The sequence below is a fragment of the Ambystoma mexicanum genome, chromosome 2q (assembly GCF_040938575.1).
Source record: "Ambystoma mexicanum isolate Mex_15411 chromosome 2q, UKY_AmexF1_1, whole genome shotgun sequence".
In the NCBI taxonomy this organism is placed as follows: domain Eukaryota; kingdom Metazoa; phylum Chordata; class Amphibia; order Caudata; family Ambystomatidae; genus Ambystoma; species Ambystoma mexicanum.
Genome location: NC_090924.1, coordinates 174410064 through 174431491, shown reverse-complemented (window position 1 = coordinate 174431491; position 21428 = coordinate 174410064). Strand labels below are relative to the sequence as shown.

At 44.3% G+C, this 21428-nt stretch overlaps 1 protein-coding gene across 1 annotated transcript in view; it reads right to left on the bottom strand.

Moving 5' to 3' along the window:
• The window catches only part of LOC138569260 (ficolin-1-like), a 503449-nt gene that overhangs the window by 229654 nt on the left and 252367 nt on the right, over nucleotides 1-21428 (bottom strand). Inside the window, exon 12 of the mRNA XM_069647091.1 lies at nucleotides 16221-16256. Coding sequence (XP_069503192.1) covers nucleotides 16221-16256 — 36 coding nt within the window. The remainder of the gene's footprint in view (nucleotides 1-16220; nucleotides 16257-21428) is intronic.

Sequence of the window (21428 nt, the reverse complement as noted above, 5' to 3'; positions counted from 1 at the left end):
ACTTGGCTAGAGCTTGGCATTTATTGGTGCATAGCACTGCTAGCTCTTCCATGAACCATGAGTTAGAGTGCATTGATTTTTTTTTCTTTTTTGTCTTCTAGAGGAGCTATGGACTCAATGGCTTGGGTGAGGGTGTGGGCATAGGTGTTAGCCAGAGAGATGGGGTCATTGGTAAATGAAGGATTAAGTTCAGGGATGTCGAGGAGAGGTGCAAGGTTGATTTTAGTTAGTTTTTCTGAGCTTCTGACTTTATCGGGTGGGGCATACAAGAACAGCTTACAAATAGGAATGGTTGGAATAGAGAAGATAATACAGTGGTGGTCTGTCCATGAGAGGGCTGAGATATTGGTAATGGAAGAGGAGCAGTTATGGTCTGTGATCCAATCAATGGATCAGCCTTTGCAATGAGTAGGAGCAGTGATTTTGTGGTCCACCCCATTTTTGAGAGTTATTTGGCTAGTGAGGCGGCTGCTTTGTCCTTTGGGTCATGCAGGCTTAGGTAGAGGTCACCGAGCAGAATGGTTTCGGTTGAACTTTTTAGGTTATTCCCTATGGTTTGGAAGAGGTGCTTTTGGTAGTCCGGTGGTCAGCCTGGTGGCCTATAAGTGATTACGATATTGATGGTGCAGTTGGGGGAGAGTGTCAGTTTGGCAGTGAGGAGATCAGCATTGTTTTCCCACCATTGGTTGCAAAGTCTAATGGAGAGGGTGTCCTTGGAGATGAGGGCTACCCTCCACCTTTGGACGTTTTTCTGTCCTGTCTTAGGATAGTGTATCCTTCAGGGAGAGCAAGGGAGATGGAGGGGCCTGATGCTTCAAATAGTGGTGAAAGGTAAGAAGGGCAAGAATAGGATGGGAGACTGGCATGAGACGCAAAGGAGGATAGCCTCTGGAGTCAGAAAGGAAAAAGACAACACCAATAGGACGGTGTGAAAGCGTGTTAAAACCAATGCAGACTGGGAAAAGACAACCATCTCTGAAACACTTGTGTACGAGCGCGATAGAAATAAAATATCAATCAATCAATCAATTGCTGGCCTAGGGACCCAGGAATTGGGACTATTTGTTTCTATAGAGAGTGCTGTTTCAGCCTAAGCACAAGCCATATCATAATGTCCTTGTCTGTTTTCCAACCTGAAGTGAAGAAACACTACTGTGGGCCTGAACCAAATCTTTTTGGGGAGAAATAAATAAACTCCTTTTAAAACATAATTGTATATTTGTCTTATTGATTCTCACATGGTCTCACAAAAGGGCACAATGTCTTAATACCCAACTGCCAAAACTGAATTTTTGTGGGCAATTGACAGTTTTTTCCCCTAACAATAGCTTGCACAATGCACGCCCCATGTTTTACTCATGTTTTCCATCCTATGGTCAGGCATTTCATAAGGCTATGAAAGCCTCTAGAAGCCATTATTCATGTGGCACATAAAATCATCTCACATTTTCACTCTTCCTCAAGTGCACAAAAAGCAATGGGACACATACAGGTGTACCACAGCTTACAACATCACCTGCTAAAAGGCGATTCTGGCACCCCACTGAAAATGAATCTGCACAGGCACCCATATCTACACAAGCTAAACAATGCAAATTACTGACTACTGAAACAGTTGCAGCAAGGCATAAGATGGCACATAGAGCATACCTATTCAGAGGTAGGTGCTGAACGATGTCTGTTCTCGGTTGCACCCTTTTGTGGAGACCACAAAGCATGTCAGCCTTTTCAATTTGGTGGGGGTTGGGAGCAGGCTATTCCCGCTGATCGAGCAGGGCAGCTTACCTCGGATATGGATCATCCAGTGAGTTTCATCAAAGGGTGAAGGGATTTCCATGCTCAATAGTTCACTGGAAAGCATATTCCACACAGATTTTCATGTTGGAAGTTCTGGTGGCATAGTCTGGGGTTTGGAGCCCAAGCTTGAGTGGAATTGCAGCCTTCCTGCGGATAAGCAGGCGATTACAACAGAGACCGCAACACCAGATTTGGTCATCAGCATTTTAAACTGATATCTTGATACCTTTCTAGTGTCAGTGATGGAATGACATGGTGAGAAGGGAGAGAACTTGTGAGTACTTGCTGCTAAATTCTGAGCAGCCCCCCCACCCGGCTAGTCTCTAGTTTTCATTTTTTTGTGCGAGCAGTTTGCTTTAAGGGCAAAACCATTCAAAATGTGAGCGTCCCAAATAGTTTTGACTACCTCCAGTTCTTATCTAATTCTTTAGTGCCTCCAAGAGACCTTGTCGATGTGAACCCCCACCCATTGAAGAGTATAGTAGAAAGAAAGTTAGTGCAGTCAAAAAAGGGTATCTGCCAGGTAAAAATCCCAAGAAAACAGAGTAGACAAATGGAGAGTACACAAAACGACATTAACCATTTTTTGTAAACAAGCGGCATACAGAATAATCATCCAGATATTAGAGACTGAATGAGCCCTCTCATTCAAAAAGAACACATTACTGCCTACTCTCTTGGGTAGGGATATTGATTGATTGATTTATTTTTTATTATGCGCCTATACACAAGTGTTTCAAGGTGCAACAAGGCAAGGGAGGGGGAACAAAGGGAGGATAAGACAACAATCTTACTAGGCCTTGTGTCATTGAGATTGTGCAAGTGCGCAAAAAGAAGTGCAGGGGTGAGGATACAGGGAGAGGTGCACCCAGAGCAGCAGGCCCATGAGTTAAGTGCATGGAAGGCTGGGACTACATGGATCAATATTAACTTCAACCTCCAGCTGCAGATCCACAACGTATCAGAATGGCCAGACGAGTTCAGTGGTTGGGCAGGTTTTGCCATTAACTATAAACTTGGCAATACAAATGTTATTTCTGGACCCAGATTCTTGTGTTTATCTTGCTTTTAGCCACTGGATCAATATATTCCTGGCCACACACAATCCAGGAACACCAATGTGGGTGATAATGCTACTCCAGGCTTAAGGGCTAATCATGTTGGAAAAAGCAATGTTTGTGAGAAATCCATTAGTTTGATCCAGCAGGAAACCCACAAAATGCTCCCCAGTGAAACACATAGTTTGCTTCTGGTTATGTATGCTCTACACTTAAGGAGCAGTTTTGATTGCCTGTCAGAATTAAATAATATTAATTGACACTCCAGACTTGAGCCTGTCAGAATGTAATATAATAATAGACCGTTTACTAACTAGGATGGAATTAACTAATCCGATACAGAATGTGGGTGGGGATTTTAAGAATTGGTAAGGGACCCGCACACAAGCCTCTTTGATTATACAGAAGATCGTATTGCTGGTTTGAGCCAACAATGCTGAAACCTCAAATGGCTGCTTCTATAACCATGGCTTTGTGCCTGGGGTCTACGCTCCATTAATAGGAGCATGCAAAATGATATGCTGGTTAGATTTACATTCAGGGCAACACAGTGGCATTCCTGTGCTGACTATTTCTATGTTCCAGTCAAGATTTGGGCTTTACTGAAGGATTTCTTTGTTCATGAAACCTTTTTTAGTGATCATCATCCACTTGTGCTAAATATCGGTTGGGGCAACAATTTGAATGACACGATCCACCCTTTCTTAGAAGGGGCAAGTTTGCCAACTGCCAAAAGAACATTAAGACGTGGATGGTGGACCAGACGGTGATGCACTGAAGAACACGTTCTTCAAATGATGGTTTAATTAATGAACTACTAAATGATCCTGAAACACCTCATAGAGTCGTCTCATCTTCAAAGCTCTGCTATTAGCTATGTCAGAGATGTTTCAGAGGCAGGTCAAAAATAAAGTGAACTGCATGCACACCAATGAACTGGTTTATCAGCGAAGGTACTAGGGCCAAAGCTAATCTGCTCTCTTTAAAAGGGGGAAAGAGAACTCGACCAAAACTCTTGGCAGGAGTTCCTAGATGCAGCCTACAATAAAAATGAACTAGGACTGGTCTCAAAAGGATTGTCCCGACTAATCCAGGGTTGACCATTTTGATAACTTATATGGGGATAATACTAATAATTGGGTGTTGAGTCCTGCTTTTCTTAAATTAACCCCAGTTGCTGAATCATCTGCATCATTACAAATAGGTCCCCCACCTGTAGTTGTCCTCATCAAAGAGGTCTGTGAAGCTATAGGAAAACAAAATGCTAATCACTGTCCAGGGCCAGCATCATTCCTGCTAACCTTTTTAAAATTGAAAGAGATCTCTGGGCCCCTGTCTTGCTTATTGCATTTAATGCTGTAGCTCTTTTTTGACTCATTGCAAAGCACTTGGGTTCAGCGATTATCCAACCCATTTATAATAAAGTCCAATTGAGTATCCAATGCCAGAGCAGCCAATCTCACTCTTAGACACTGCTTTTAAAATATTTGGTCATGGAAGAGTGGCAATAGCAGAACAAAGTACTCTCCCAAATACAGATGGGTTTTCGGGAAGGCCTGGGTGTATGCAAACAATTCCCCCTGAACCTTTATCTGGTAATAGCTAACTCACTGTAGATAAACAAATTAACCAATTTACCTGGCGTTCAGGGACCTGAGCACAGCCTTTGGCAAAGTGAACTGCCATAAATTGTGGCATGTGCTCAGGTCGTTGAACTGCACAGCTGAAATATTGTCCCTACTGGAAGTTATTCACCAGAATACAAATGCATGTGTGAGAAATGGATCTTGTGGTCATTTTACTGACTTTTTTGTGATACAAATGGGGGTTGGGCAGGGATGTGTGCTGGCCCCTCTTTTGTTTAGCCTTTATGTCAATGGTCTCCACTCAATCATGATCTCAGTACGTGCCGACATACCAAAACTGGGGACCATGGCACTACTGACCCTGGTGTATGCAGATGATACATTTTTCATTGCCCGTACTTTTTGCTCACTCCAGAAACCGATCACAATAAATGGTCGCTAATAGTCATACCATTTTTTGGTAACATGTATCCTTAAACAACACTTCTGCCAGTAAAAGGAGTGGGTGCGTTTTATCAGCCCAGCATCAAAATTGATGATGTTTTTGTACAAAATTACCCGAGTTTACAAATTGTGAATCATTCATTTGAACTGAAGAAACTGGCCATAAACTAAAACAAACATGAAGTGATGTGCTACAAAAACATCTAAATGGTATAATACATATTTCATTTAAAAAAGTTAACCGATTATTCGAAAAAGGAAGGCTTCTTCAAGCAATAGTGCTGTTAAAAAAAAAAAAAAAGATTGTGACAAATCCACATTAATAACAACCCTTTTTGTTACACATTGTACAGCACCTTTTCCAACAAAATGCAGCTATCCCCACAAATAAATGTGGTCTAACTGCTCACATAAGGCCTCTCCTGCTCTCACATTCTTGACAGACTACCTCTCATCACCCATCAACTATATGAACTATTGTAAGACACACTGCTGCACAACACCCGGCCATTAGAATGCAGCTGATACAATTGTGGTCTAGCTGCTCACATAATGTCTCTCCTGCTCTTGCATACTCTCCAGGTTACTTCTCAGCACCCATCCGCTACATGCACTACTCTAAAGCACATTGCATAAATATCTTCCTTCTCGAGCACTTCGCTCTTCCACCTCCAACTCCCTCAGGGTCAGCCGCTTCTCCAAGCAACGAGTTGGGGGGATATCTCTCTCCGCAGCAGGGGCCTCCCTCTGGAACAGCCTTCCTGCCTCCCTGAAACTTGAGGAGAACCATCTCCGGTTCCGGAAGCACCTCAAAACCTTCCTCTTTGTTTCTGCTTTCTCTCACCCTCTCCCCTGCTAAACCACTGATACTGTACTGAATCAGCAACTGGTCCACTCCCTAACACTGGTCCTTGGCCCAGCCACTCTCCCCTGCACTTCCTTCCTTGCTACCCCTGCACTGCGGGACTGTCTCTGTATCCCTACAGCCCCCCCCCCCAGCACTTGTTCTGCACTTATCTTGCACTTGCCACTAGCTGGCCCTCTTTCATTACTAACCCTGTATTGCACTTTCCCCTCTCCATTCCCCCTTGCACTTTTCTCGCCCCCCCCACCCATGCACTTGCGCGGTCTGAATGACACCTGGCCTAGTAGGATCGCTGTCTGTCTCCCCTTGTTCCCCCCTCCCTGCCTCGTCGCGCCTTGAAACACTTGTGTATAGGCGCGTTACAAATGCCATATCATATCATATCATAACACATTAAGCATTAGAAAGCATCTATCCCCCATAATAAAATGTGGTCTAGCTGCAAACATAATTGTCTATCCTGCTCTACACATACTTTTTGTCCGGAAGGTGCTATTTCTTCTACCTGACACCGCGGAGCGGTGAAGCGGAGCTTTGAGGCTGAGGTGTGAGCCAGTCTGACCACATCATTTTGTCTGGAAGGTGCTATTTTTTCTATCTGACACCGCAGAGCGGTGAAGCGGAGCTGTGAGGCTGAGGTGTGAGCCAGTCTGCAGCAGTCCGCTGCAGACTCGGAGCCGCGCCCGAATGGAACCCGAGGTACGTCCCCCCGTGGATATCCACGACCCGAAGGCTCTCAACCCCACCCCAAAAGACCGACGCCCGGCAAAGACAGCGAAATCGGGGCGTGGGAAAGATATGAGTCCGGGTAGAAGGAGGAGCAAGTCAGACTCGGTACACAGACTCCCCCCGTCCCCGTCAACATGGGACCCTGTAGCAATAACTCCAAACATCAAAACACTCAAACAGACCCCAGAGGGTTTGGGCGAATATATTCCCGACAAAAATGAAGATAACATACCTGAGCCTAGCGGGAACTTGGACGGCACACACAGCTCAGCGGTCCCGCTGGAAACGGGAGGGACGTCGCACGGGCAGGAATGGCCCGAGCCCAGGCCCGTGGACCCAGAGCACCCAGGCGGGGAGCAACGAGAGGAAAGCAGGGTCCAGGTGACTTTGGACCAGCGCATAGGTGGACCCCCCTCAGGTTCGCGTAAATCAACCGTTAGCCGGCAAGGATCAGGATCGCTCAGCGCAGACCCAATGGATGAAGGAAATGGGGGGGCCCGGTCGAGGGTTTCGGTGAGAGGCTTTGAAGTGCCCGACTCCAGCCGGCGTTTGTGTGAGGGGAAAGAGGTGAAAAAAGCAACGCGGAACACAAACCAGGAAAAAGAACGAACTATGAATGTGAGGACACATCAGTCTCCTAAGAGACCAGGCATAAACCCAGAAGCCCGGAGGAGCGCAGCCCTCAATTGCGTTATAGCAACCGGAGGGTTAGGGGAAGGAAAAGAGACAGCGGAAACACTAAAACTAAAAGAAATTATGGGAATAACCGAACAAAGAGAATTTCCACCACATTGCTCGACACTCGGAGCTAAGTTAAATCCAAGGAGGGAAAAAGACAAAGTGGCCATGAAGAGCTTTACCGGAGAGAATAAACACGACCAGACATCAAATTCACTTCAAACTGAAGTGATGCTCCACAGCACCTATGGGGAGGCAGAGACCAGCGACCTAGACGAGGAAAAGACTAGGTCAAAGAGATACAGCCCAGCAAAAGTCCACGAAGATAAAGGGAAAGGATCGAACCTGGAGAGTGAGTCAGACCTAGAAGCAGAAGCCACAGACAGTGGCGACCAATTGGAGCGAGAACTGGACGACTCCAATAAAGAAACGGACGGAGAACAATTGAAGGCAGGTGTGGGGGTCTCAAAAAGGAAGAGAAACAAAACTAATATCCCATCTATCGTGAGATCCCAAGGAGCAAAGAAAAGAGTAACCATGAGATCTAGAAAACACATGGGACTGGGGGCACAAAATCTAACAAAGGGGCCCAATAGAGGAGCCCCTATTTCTAAAGGACTCCCCAACCACTTGTCGTTTCAATCGCTCAAATCGTTCTTTACCCAACAACATAAAAGAAAACAGAGCGTTGATACTGAAATATCAGATGCGGAGATGCTGGAACTAGTATCTGAACCCCAGCCTGCTCTAAAACAGAAAAGTACAGACCCAGCCATCAGAGTAACAAAAAAAATAGGGTCTCCTAATAGGCCCCAGAATGAAATGACCAATAATCTAACAGTCAATTTACCCAGGGAAGCGGTAAAAACAAAACAGTCGGAGGCCCCCGAAGGTAGACAAATGGACGCACAGGGTCAGTCCATGAGAGACCCCGAGAACAAACAAATGGAAAGCCTCGGCGATGCAGGCACAATAGTAATAGAGGAGAGATTGATGGAGGACAATGACAAAGAAGAAGTGTGTCGATTAGAGATAGAGACTGACAGGACCACGGACCAAACTTCGCAGAAGAACAAGAACAAAGAAGAGCATCGGGCGTGGACGAAGCCTCACTTAATCTTTGGCCAACAAAACGCTACACCAAGAAGGAAAGAGGCTCTCCCTAAATTGAACAAAGAGACGGCTGGGAGGCGGGGTGGTTCCCCCAGCTCGGGGACAATCACTGACAGAGACCAAGGATTATTAGAAGAAGGGGCCACCTTTGATTCAGTAGCCCAAGCGAGAAGTTCGGAGAAAATACCTACCCCCCCGAAACAGAGACGACTCAGTGAGATTGCAGTGTCATTACATAACGAATCATCGAACAAGAAACCAGACATGATCGCTATCATGTCAGCGATGACCGTCGTTTTAGCGCCATTCTGTAAATTATACGAGTCAATCAAGGGGAATGTACAAGACAACACGGCAATCCTATCTAATACGATGCAGAAATTGGCCCAGATGGAAACCCTTTTCCGAGAAACCAGTGAAAAAATGCTCAATCAACACAACCACTGGGCGTCAGAATCTGACGCTGTCGAAAAAAAAATGGAGTCCATAGCCCGTCAGCTTGGACAAGCATTACCAGGACTTACAGGACCAGAGACATCACAGGTTCAACCCATCTACAAGACACTGTGGGAAAAAAAAATTGAAGTACTGGAAAAGAAAATCGAGGAGATGGAAAAGTGGAACAACGAACTGCAAGTAAAATCATCTTCATGGGGGGCTCAAGGATATGAAGAGGGGACACGCCCTCAGAGAAAAGAGAACATTCTGCTTGTATTAAATCAAGGCAAACAGGAAGAGAGCCAGCGGCAGATGCCACAAAAGCTCAAAACCCCAGTAAGGATGCAAAAGGAAACAAGAATCAACTTCAAGAACCCCACGAAGCAGAAAACTGATCCGGCCCGAAGGGCGGTAGAGGAAGAGGATCTAATGCAAAGCAAAAACCACCAAGAAGTCAACCAGCCCAAATCACCAATAACAGTGGAGGAATTCTTAGAATGCTCGGACCTAATGAATATATCCACCTATTCGGAAAACGAGGTTGTTGAAATTTACGAATCAACTGATGAACTGCGTGAAAAAAAAGAAAAAAAAGACGCTTTAGGAGGAAAAGAAACCTCGACCCCGTCAACTAATAAAGAGAAAGAGGGACAAATCAGATCGGAAGAACCCAGCCCCAAAAGCACTTCAGGGCAAAGAGCAAAGGATGACAACCCCCAATGTGGGGTTAAGAAAAAAAGAACGACATCATCCTCCTCCGCAGTTTCGAAGGGAATAAAAGATGGGCGGGTCAGTCCACAAAAAGAACGCCTAGACAAAGACGATCTTGAAAGGAGAAGAAAAGGTCGAAAAGTGACCAGAATATTTAAACTTGAACAAATGGCATCAGATAAAAATTTTATCATCCTAAACAGACCGACTGTTCTACAAATTACAAAGAAAGTAAAAAGCTTGGAAAATATCTCAACGACAGATCTAGTGCTGGTGGAGCCCTATCATAGGGAGAAGAGGGCTAAGCGTTTCTCCACCTGAAAGAAGCGGCCATTAAAGATATTAATGACTCAGCATTCCAAGAACTGGATCAAATGGGTTTCCGCTTGACGGAACTAAAGAACAGAAAGGGCACCCAAGACCGAGACAAGGTAAGGGTGGAGATGCTTAAAACACATCACCATTTTAGATCAAGAACGGAAGAACTATACCGAGATAATCGATACACATACCCACAACAGAGACAAGAACACCATAGACAAGAGTACAAAGTGAAGGGTCAAAACCGGGGAACTGAAGTAGGGGAGAGGGATGATATAAAGCTACAACGATATCACAGCAGTAAAAACAAGCAGGACCAGATGCGGTATTCTCCGAGAAGATCTAGAGAAGATCAAAGACTAAGGGGCCCCCCTGGCAAAGCCGACCAAGAGCAACGACACCATACGAGGACGGTCTGTGGTAGTCCCAAAGAAAAATGGGAGAACATCGAAAAACAACCAATGGGACCATGGAAATGGCTAATGACGACCTGGAATAAAAACCAGGCTAAATAGCAAGGAGCAGGGGCGGTTGGCACCAATGACAACTGCAAGGAGAGAATAAGCGAACACCCCAGGAAGGTCACCTTCACCGTAGGGTCTTGGAACACGAGAGGCCATATGCATCTCACGACACCAGGAGACGTGGACCTAAGCCAGTTTGACATCTTATGCCTGCAGGAAACGTGGCTGATGAAACAACCAGCCCTAGATGGGTTCTCCGTGATGATCGCACCGGCAGTCAAAGGCCCGATGGGAAGACCATCATCTGGTTTGCTCACAGCGATAAAATCGGGCTCAGGCCTAACAGAACCAACGATGTGGAAACAGTCATACGAAACACTAATAATTCTAACTACTCAGCAGGAAAAAAAACCAAAATCTGTAATTACTCTGCAAAAAAGGGTGGCAATTATTAATTGTTATTGGAATCCTCAGCGCACAGCCACGAAAGCCTTCTGTGACAACATGAGTGCCCTGATCGACCAGCTTTATGAAGAATTTGAGAAAATTGAACTCATCATATGCGGGGATTTCAACGCGAAATGCATTGAACCCACGGCAAACATGAAATGCCCCACTGATTGCCGGGGACTAGTCGACCCTACGTTAAAGAGAGGAAAGGCCTGGAATAAAATTTTGAGCTCGAGAAGCATTCAAAACGTGGCCACACTGTTCCCCAATCAAACGAATCTTCCAACATGGGAACGTAATGATTCTAAAGCAACCTTAGATCACATTTTTGTGTCTAATGGTCTCACCAGGGATTTGACTAGTTTCATGGTCCAACAAACGGCCAATAGTGATCACAACCTATTGAAATGCACATGGCAGACGCCTAAGAAACAGACTAACTTCTACGATTGGGCGACCGAGGTCAATCCACAACAAACCCGACTTCGTCTGAAGGCACAAGACATTGAAAAAATTAAACGAGCGTGGGATCAGATCGAGGGCGGCGACCCCAAGTCGGACACCAAGCAACGACCAAACTACTTGCCCTTGTTAGTGGCCTACCAAGTCAAGGTTTCAAAAAAGAAAAATGAAATAACCATCACGGCCCACCAGTATGACAAAGAGCTGGTGACTAAAAGAAAAGTGGTCCGCAGATTGTTAAGAATAGCAAAGAAATCCAACACAATAGAAGATTGGAAGAGCTGGGGCCTAGAACAACGAAAATACAAAAATTGGCTCAGACAGCAGAGAGCCTTGCAATATCAAAGAGATGCTGAGGAGATGATGTCCAAACTATCCGCTAAAAAAACTAGTGAATTTTGGGCCCTCATAAAGGACAAGAATGCGGACCAAAGGACCATCACTGCAAATGCAGTAGCAGAAGAAAGGTGGGTGCAGTATTTCACGGCCAAATTCGAGGGACTCCCTGGTAACACGGAAGTAGGGACCCATGACCACGCAATACCATGGGTAGACCTGTCCAACACTGAAGATATTGAAACCGCAATACGGAACCTGAAAACATCCAGAGCTCCAGGACCGGACGGGCTAACCAACGTAGACCTTAAATCATCTCCGGTGGAATGGGCTAAGTGGATCAGTAAAATATTTGCCCAATGTACCAGAACAAAGTTGTTGCCAGAATCTTGGCTAAGAGCTGTGATCGTCCCAATCTACAAGAAGGGCCCAAGGCAAGAACCAGCAAGCTATAGGCCAATAGCGTTATTGGATATCCTGGGCAAATTATATGCCTCCCGCCTTCTGGACCACTTTCGAGACTGGGAGGAAAAAAGTCCGGCTAAAGACCCACTCCAATCAGGATTCCAAAAAAAGGGATCTACTGCCATCAATTTAATGGTGTTAAATATTCTCAAAGCCAGAATTAAAGAAGGAGCACCAAAGGTCTACTTGGCTTTTGTTGATCTCTCAAAGGCCTTTGACATGATCGATAGGCCCACCCTATGGGCTAAGCTTCAAAGCTGGAAGTGTCCAGCAAACATCCTGGAACCCATGAAGGCCTTAAATACAGACACAAAAATGCGAGTCAAACTGAACAATCAAGGCGCCCTATCAGGGGAAATTCCGGTGAGACGAGGTGTCAAACAGGGATGTCCGCTGGCCCCTGCTTTGTTCATGGCCTTTTTAGGGGACTATCAAGCAGCTGAAGCGAAAATCCGGGCATTTCCCCCGAAGATAGGAAAATGGAGATCCCTCGCCTAATGTACGCAGATGATGTTATTCTCATCGATCAGACCAAAGTGGGACTGCAAAGAAAATTACAGAACCTCGAAAAGTATATTGAGAATAACCACTTGGCAATCAACAAGACAAAGACCAAAATCATGGTAATGGAGAAAGTGATCAACAAAGGAACAACCAAGTTAAACATATTTCTTGATAAAACCAAGCTTGAAGTTGTAAAGTCTTTCAAATACCTGGGGATCAACCTGGATAGTTCAAAAACAGAACAGAGCCTGCAAAGCCAACTATGGGAGAAAGTCAAACGTCTCACAGCCCAAACAAGAGCGATTGACCGCAAATATGGTAAATTCTCCCTGCTTCCGGCGATAACTTTCTATAAAACCAAGGTGGTGCCGACACTAATCTATGGAGCAGAGACCTCGTTATACCTCCCACGGAACACGTGGGCTAAACTGGAAGGATATGTGTGGAAAGCAGTACTGGGGCTCCCCAAATCTACCTCCTTGCCGGCGATCAGGAGAGAACTAGGGCTGCTATCCTTGGCCTCCATGTTTGACCAAAGTGCGATGCGCCTATATAGAAACATCATCATGGCCGATGCACTACCCATTGTGGCATCCATTTGTGAGGAAATTGAAACTGGGAAGTGCACGGCCTTGAAAAACTGGGCCAACAGAAGAAGGGACGATCTGGCAAAAATTGAATGCTCAGACAAAGAGCTAAAAGAAAACCCCGACAGAATTAAAAAGAAATTAGAAGACCTGGACTGGATCTCGACCATAGAAAAGGCTACCGGGAATAAACTCCTGAACCATCTTCCGCCAACTTTCAACAAGGCAAAAAAACCTTTACAGTATTGCGCTAAGTTCCCGGAAAAAGGACTGAGAACCGTAATTATGAGAGCAAGGCTCAACCTCTTGCCCACCAGAGAGATCATAGCCATTAGAGGAGGCGGAGGGTCTAAACATTGCAGATTATGTAAAAACAACGATTCCACGGAAACACTGAAACATTTGGTGATGGAATGTGTGAATACGAAGAAATCTAGAAATCTGTACCTCCCTCCGCTTGACGATAATCTATGGATTTTTCGAACAGATGATCTGTGGAATAGACTGATCTCCGGTGAAAACAACAAGTGGTCGCAAGCCTTAGCCAAACTCATCGACCTGGTTTTTGACCAAATCAAACAGCAAAACTTGGAAGATGATCTGCCACAGTAGCAGGCGTGTGACTAATGGTGGAGCCTTGCTCTAGGCGACCTTGCTAGGTGTGATAGACAAAGCAGCATGGCCGCATTTTATTGCTATCAAGGGATACTGGCATTTTAGACTATTGTGAAATTTTGACAAAACTTGGTTTTTACCGAGTAAAGTTCAATAAAAAAAAAATAAAAATAAAAAAAAATGTGGTCTAGCTGCAAACATAATTGTCTATCCTCCTCTCACATACTCTCCAAACTACCTCTCAGCACCCACAGTGCACAATACCCCTGCCATTAGAATGCAGTTATCCCCCATGATAATAATTTAGTCTAGTTGGTCACATACTGCACTCCAGTGCAGCTCAAGCACCCATCCACCACATGCACTACTCTAATACACACTGCACAATACCCCTACCATTAGAATGCCCGCTATCCCCCATGATAATAATTCGGTCTAGCTGCTCACAAACTGTCGCTCCCGCTCGGGCATACTCTCCAGTGCACCTCAAGCACCCACCAACCACATGCACTACTCTAAGACACATTGCACAATACCCCTGCCATTAGAAAGCAGCTATCCCCCATGTTAATAATTCCATCTAGCTGCTCACATACTGTCGCTCCTGCTCGGGCATACTCTCCAGTGCACCTCAAGCACCCACCAACCACATGCACTACTCTAAGACACATTTCACAATACCCCTGCCATTAGAATGCAGCTATCCCCATGATAATAATTTGGTCTAGCTGCTCACATACTGTCGCTCCTGCTCGTGCATACTCTGCAGAGCAGCTCAGGCACCCATCCACCACATGCACTAGTCTAAGACACATTGCACAATAACCCTGCCATTAGAATGCAGTTATCGGCCCACAATATAAATTTGGTCTAGCTGCTCACACACTCTCCAGACCACCTTGCAGCACCCATCCACTGCAGGCTCTACTCTAAGACACATAATGCTTCTCCTGCTCTTGCATACTCTCTAGACTACCTCTCAGCACCCACCCACTACAGGAAGTACTCTTAAAACACATTGCACAGCACCTCTAGCATTAGAATGCAGACATACACCACCATAAAATTGGTCTAGCTGTACACATACATTTCTCTTCTGTCTTTGCATAGTCTCCAAACTATCTCTTAGCACCCATCCACCACATGCACTACTCTAATACACACTGCACAATACCCCTACCATTAGAATGCCCGCTATCCCCCATGATAATAATTCGGTCTAGCTGCTCACAAACTGTCGCTCCCGCTCGGGCATACTCTCCAGTGCACCTCAAGCACCCACCAACCACATGCACTACTCTAAGACACATTGCACAATACCCCTGCCATTAGAAAGCAGCTATCCCCCATGTTAATAATTCCATCTAGCTGCTCACATACTGTCGCTCCTGCTCGGGCATACTCTCCAGTGCACCTCAAGCACCCACCAACCACATGCACTACTCTAAGACACATTTCACAATACCCCTGCCATTAGAATGCAGCTATCCCCATGATAATAATTTGGTCTAGCTGCTCACATACTGTCGCTCCTGCTCGTGCATACTCTGCAGAGCAGCTCAGGCACCCATCCACCACATGCACTAGTCTAAGACACATTGCACAATAACCCTGCCATTAGAATGCAGTTATCGGCCCACAATATAAATTTGGTCTAGCTGCTCACACACTCTCCAGACCACCTTGCAGCACCCATCCACTGCAGGCTCTACTCTAAGACACATAATGCTTCTCCTGCTCTTGCATACTCTCTAGACTACCTCTCAGCACCCACCCACTACAGGAAGTACTCTTAAGACACATTGCACAGCACCTCTAGCATTAGAATGCAGACATACACCACCATAAAATTGGTCTAGCTGTACACATACATTTCTCTTCTGTCTTTGCATAGTCTCCAAACTATCTCTTAGCACCCATCCACTACATGCTCTACTCTAAGACAGATTGCACAGCACCTCTGCCATAAGGATGCAGCTATCCCCCGGGACAAAATACGGTCTAGCTGCACACATAATTGTCACTCCTGCTCTTGCATACTCTCTGAATTTCCTCTCAGCACCCATCCACAACATGCACTACTGTAAATCTCATTAAACAACACCTGTGCCAGTAGAATGCAGCTATCCCCCACAATATAAATTTGCTCTAGCTGCTCAAATAACGTTTTTGCTGCTCTTGCATACTCTTCACACTACCTCTATGCACTCCTCCACATGCCTCCATGACATGGGTGACTATCAGGGATTAGGCCACCACTACCTATCTTTGTATTGGCTAAGTATTCTATAGCTCTCTGACAAATGTCCCAAACCTGGACTTTTGTCCACCAAGGGTGTTCAAACGACAGTGCGTTTGGGACCATAACAATGGTGAAAGGCACTATACAAATGACTATTGCATTACATTACATTACAGTATGCTAATTTTAATCTGCTAGATAGCACATGTCCATCAATTTTCTGGTGACAATCCCAATTTTGTGCATTCTTAAATGCAGTTTCTAAATCAATGGTCCTGAGGAAAAACATGTTCACCAATAGCCAACATGTACATGAGCTGAAGACCGAACATTATGTTTACATGTGTTCACTTACCTTTTTTACAGTTGATGCTGTCTAGCTCTTTTTCTGCTGTATTAGATAAGATTTTGCATAAAGAAAGACAGTCAATTGGAATAATTTGGTTCAAATTAATTATCATTTAATGTGCACAGCAACATGACTTCAAAACGTGGTCTACATTGAAATTACACCACAGTAAACACCACAAGCATAGAGTGCCATAATGAATAAACAATCAGTCTGATTTGACGAAATGGGTGCACCGACACAGGAGTCAATTCACAGAGAAGGCATGCATAAGTAACCAGGAGTAATTCAGGAATAACTTCTGGTAAGGGCTAGTCGATTCACCAAGAAGTTACTATGAGGAACTCTGACTTATACCTGGCTAGCTCAAAATAAGTCAGGGTTACTCACAGTAACCTCTTTGTGATTCAGGTGCAACTGCCCCCTTATCTTTCAGATAACTGGCGGCAGTCTGACAGGTATACATAATAAATCAGGCTGTCTGCATAACATGAACACACTAGTGATAGATCCATATCTATCATTGGCCTGTAAGGTAAGACTAGTGTGCTATGATTTAGTTTGTGATGTTGTGCAACACTATTCTGTGCAGGTTCAGTAGAGCGCAAAAACTGTCTATAGCATTACCTACATCTTGCAATATATCTAAAGCTGCAGGGCCTCCGATGTGTCTTTTTTGACATTCCTAGTTGGTTAGACATTTATGTATGTGTTTTGACATTTTACTGTCTGAGTCTTCATGCAAATCAGTAGAATGATGACACATCTTAAAATTAAATGTCCCTATTCCCACTTAGGCCTTGAAATATGCCTACACATAATCAAGAAAAAAGGGTTTGCAGAATAACAGCATGATTACGATTTAAATAATGTTTTCACAAATCAAATTTGAAGAATGAGCTACTTAAAGATTTGATGGGCTCCAACTGTGTGACCAGGAAATCTACAGTCTTTTCCAAACTTTGTCCAAATCACATAACAGTGACGAGATTTGCACTGGAGTAAATCATGAAAAACCAGTGTGAATCAGAGATTTGCACCCGCTACGTGTAACATCATTCCAAAGTCTCACACTGGAACACATGTGGAGAAGTCTGGAGATCACTGAAATTCCCTTGCGCAAATCATTGTGATACTGTTGTACTTAAGGATGCTTGGAAGATCAGGAAAGTAGATGTGGAGTTCCTTTATTCAGTTACATGAGTAAGACCACCAAGGCTTTCTTGTCTCAACTAACCGACTCAGGGAGCCCCTTCATGCATAAACATTCCAACATTCACTCAAGGACGTCCCCCACTCTGCGTCACCTGCAGTCCGCCCTGTGCCAAACAGCATCAATGACTTATGCTTGCCATCCTCAAATATCTTGGCGGCAGTTCGGGACTGCCCTACACCACCAAGTGCCTTGGCCTAGATACTATTGCCAGCAGGCCTGGCTCCAAAAACAGTATTTCTGCCTCAGGGTCATGCTCTATCAGGTATCCTGCATCTATTGTTCCTGCCCCCCTGCCTGATGCCAAGATTGCTGTATTACCACCAAACTGTACTGCCCCAACATTCAATGTTGTGCCTATGCTACCTGCTCCCTGGCTTGATGTCGAGAATATTACCTGACACTAGGGCAGTTCAGCACCAACATTTCAGGCAAACCTCCTTTGAATAAGAGTACCAACAGCAACCCCAGGCACAAGTTTCAGCCTTGTTAGGCCCCATCAGTGAGGTGGAGCTGTGCCTCTCACTGAGCAAGGGGTCCACCTCTGGGTTCCCCCAGCTAATTTAGGGTGACCAACCCCAAGTTCCTTTGCAAAAATACATAAAAGGTACCAGGCGCCCCTCTCTATAAAGAACATGGCATGACAACCTGTTCTGTGTTTTTTTCCCACTTTGAGAATCCACAGCCATCACGTTTTGCTCACTGTACTTTTCACAAAGGAGGAATAATCATTTGCATATTAGTCTTTGACCCTTCACCAAAGGGCAGTCCAGCACAAAAATGCCAGGCAAACCTCCTTTTAACAAGAGTACCAACAGCAACACGTGTTTCAGCCTTGTTAGGCCTCATCAGTGAGGTGGAGTTGTGCCTCTCTGAGCACAGTAAGCAAGGGTTCTAAGTCCAGGCTCCCCCAGGTAACTTAGGGTGACCAACCCCAAGTTCCTTGCAAAAATACATAAAAGGTACCAGCCGCCCCTCTCTAGAAAGAACATGACATGATAACCTGTTCTGTCATTTTTTCTGTCTGCAGCCATCACCTTTTGCTCACTGTACTTTTCACAAATGAGGAATAATCATTTGCATATCAGTCCACGAGGGCAGTCCAGCACCGAAATGCCAGGCACACCTCCCAGACACCTGTTTCAGCCTTGTTGGGCCTCATCAGTGAGGTACAGCTGTGCCTCTCTGAGCACAGTGAGCAAGGGCTCCACATCTGGGTTCCCCCAGGCATGTGAAGTTCCTTTATTCAGTTACATCAGTAAGATCTTCAGTAAGACTCAGTGTAGACTAGGCAAGACTCACTGGCTCCCACTACCCAGGCTCTCTTGTCTCAGTTGCCTGACTCAGGGAGCCCCTTCATGCATACACATTCTAACATTCACTCAAGGACTTCACCCCCTCTGCGTCACCCGCAGTTTTCCCTGTGCCAAACAGCATCAATTACTTATGCTTGCCATCCTCAACATTCTTGGCCGCAGTTCGGACTGCCCGACACCACCAAGTGCCTTGGCCAAGATACTATTGCCAGTGGGTCCGACTCCAAAAATCGTATATCTGCCTCAGTGTCATGCTCGATCAGGTATCCCTGCATCTATTGTTCCTGCCCCCCTGCCTGATGCCAAGATTGCCATATTACCACCAAACTGTTCTGCCCCAACATTCAATTTTGTGCCTATTGAACCACCTCCCTGGCCTGATGTTGAGAATGATACCTGTAACTATGTGTCAATTGTACCTGCCACCCGGCCTGTTGCAGAGAATACTGCATTGCTGCCAGCGTGCCGTACTCTAACATGCAACTATGTGCCCACTATGCCTGCACCCTCCCCCTGATGCCACAAATGATGCTGTATTCACAAACAACACTGCAACATTACACAATCAATACGTGTCTACTGGACCTGGCTCCCATAGCAAGACCCCTAACACAGTGCTACAGCCAGACCGCTTGTCTCCATCTAACAATCGCGGGCGCTCCTAATACGCCTCACTCCTTTTTACTGCTGCATCCCAATGACATATATTCTATATATATTACAATGTGCAAAAATGATGCAAAAAAAATATGAACTCAAATGCCATGCTGCAATTCTTGGGTGCTAAGTTTGATGAGCACGATCATAATCAATTTGTTATTGGGCTCAAACATAGTGCTACAATAGTTATTAGGGCATTGGGCTTTAAAGATGATATATAGAGAATGATCTGAACTATGGAAGTAAAATAAAAAAGAAGGCTAAACAATGGGATACATCCTGTAATGTTGATGCTCTTCACACTAGGAGAAGATATCTGGAATATGCCCATCAGAGCTGTGACACTAATAAACCGCGCAGTTACCTGTTGAAACTGAGTTTACCAGAACTTAAACATTGCATGCTCTATTTATGTTTTAACATCCTCCCTACCAGGGAATATATGAATAAATGGAATAAAGGCGAAATTAACATAGATGTATGCCGCATGTGTCAAAATAATATAGAGACCTGTCGCCACTTGATTACAGCTTGCCCAACATTATTTGAGCGAGACATTCAGGGCAATTCGGGGTATGTTTCAAATATTGATAACATCACTAGACCAATTCAGGGCTACCATTTATGTGGCTGAATCCTTCATTATAACATCTGCAGCATTTAAGATATGGAAAGAGATAGTGAACTACATTGTACCTAATATGAATTGAAATGGTGCTCAGTATGTAGATTATGCAATTTTTTGACTAGTAAACATTTTCGATCAGGTAGTAGACGAGTAGTTGCTTGGTTGAAAATGTAAAAGCAAAATAATTTTACTATTAACTATGTTGTTAATAATTCTGTTGTTTGTATGAATAAATAATGCAAATATCTTATATTTTAAATGTCGTTTCTTATTATGTTTTACAAATTTGACTAGCTTACATGCTAAAAGTTTACAATTAACCAATGCACTTTAAATAAAGATAAATAAAAATGATGTTATATATTGTATACAAAGATATCATACAGAGAGGCAATGTATCTGGTCCTTAGCACACTGCGATTGTGTTACACATATACAAGAAGGGAAATAGAAAGGGACTGGGTAATTATAGACCCATTTACCTCTTTGACATCCCTAGAAAGACATGTTCTGCCCTGATATTGAGTGATATTCAAGAGTGGGCCGTTAAGTCTGGAAGAACTACCAAATTTCAGATCAACTTCAGGAAAATGACTGTTTAAACATCATAGTTTTGTCTTTTCTACACCGTCAAATGGAGCCAACCAATTCATAAGGGTTGCCTCAATTTAAGTGCAGCCTTCGAAGTAGTGATAAACCGCTGTTGTGGCAGAAACTGAGAAAGAGGGTGAAGATGCTGCACGATAACTCAAAGATAAAAGTACAGTTAAATAGGCCAGTGATTTATCATCAGAAATCTATACATCTTTGGGCCTTTGTCAAGGATGCATGCCGGTGCCCAGTTTACCTAATTTGTATATATCAGATTTAGAGAAAGTTTCGGATGGCAGGGGCACGTTCCCGATGAAACTTGGCGACACAGAAAGATAACCTTTTCATTTGATATGCTACACAAAAAGCGTTACAGTGTAAGCTGCAAGCACTCCAGCTTTACGAAGATAATTACAATTTAAAATGAATGCTCATAAATCAAAAATGGTAAGGTTTGTCAACTGTGCAAAGCTTATGTTGTCCTGTTAGTGCACTGGCGATGTAAAGTTGATGTGTGTTAGGTAATTTATATATTTCGATTTTCATCTATTAAGGCCCAAATCAAAGCCATTACCTGCTGAAATAAGTTTATAGCTCATACATTTTGTACAATTTCCTATGTACCCTTCACAAATGTATTTTAAGATGAAAATAGTCCTGTTTCTTAATGGTGTAGAATGATGATATTTTAAGAAAATTGAAGGAGCTAAATAAATGAAAAGGATATATATGAAAAAATATGTTGCCTTTTCCTAAGTCGATGCTTATGGTGTTAATTTGGTCAGCGTTCAAAATTCATTATACAT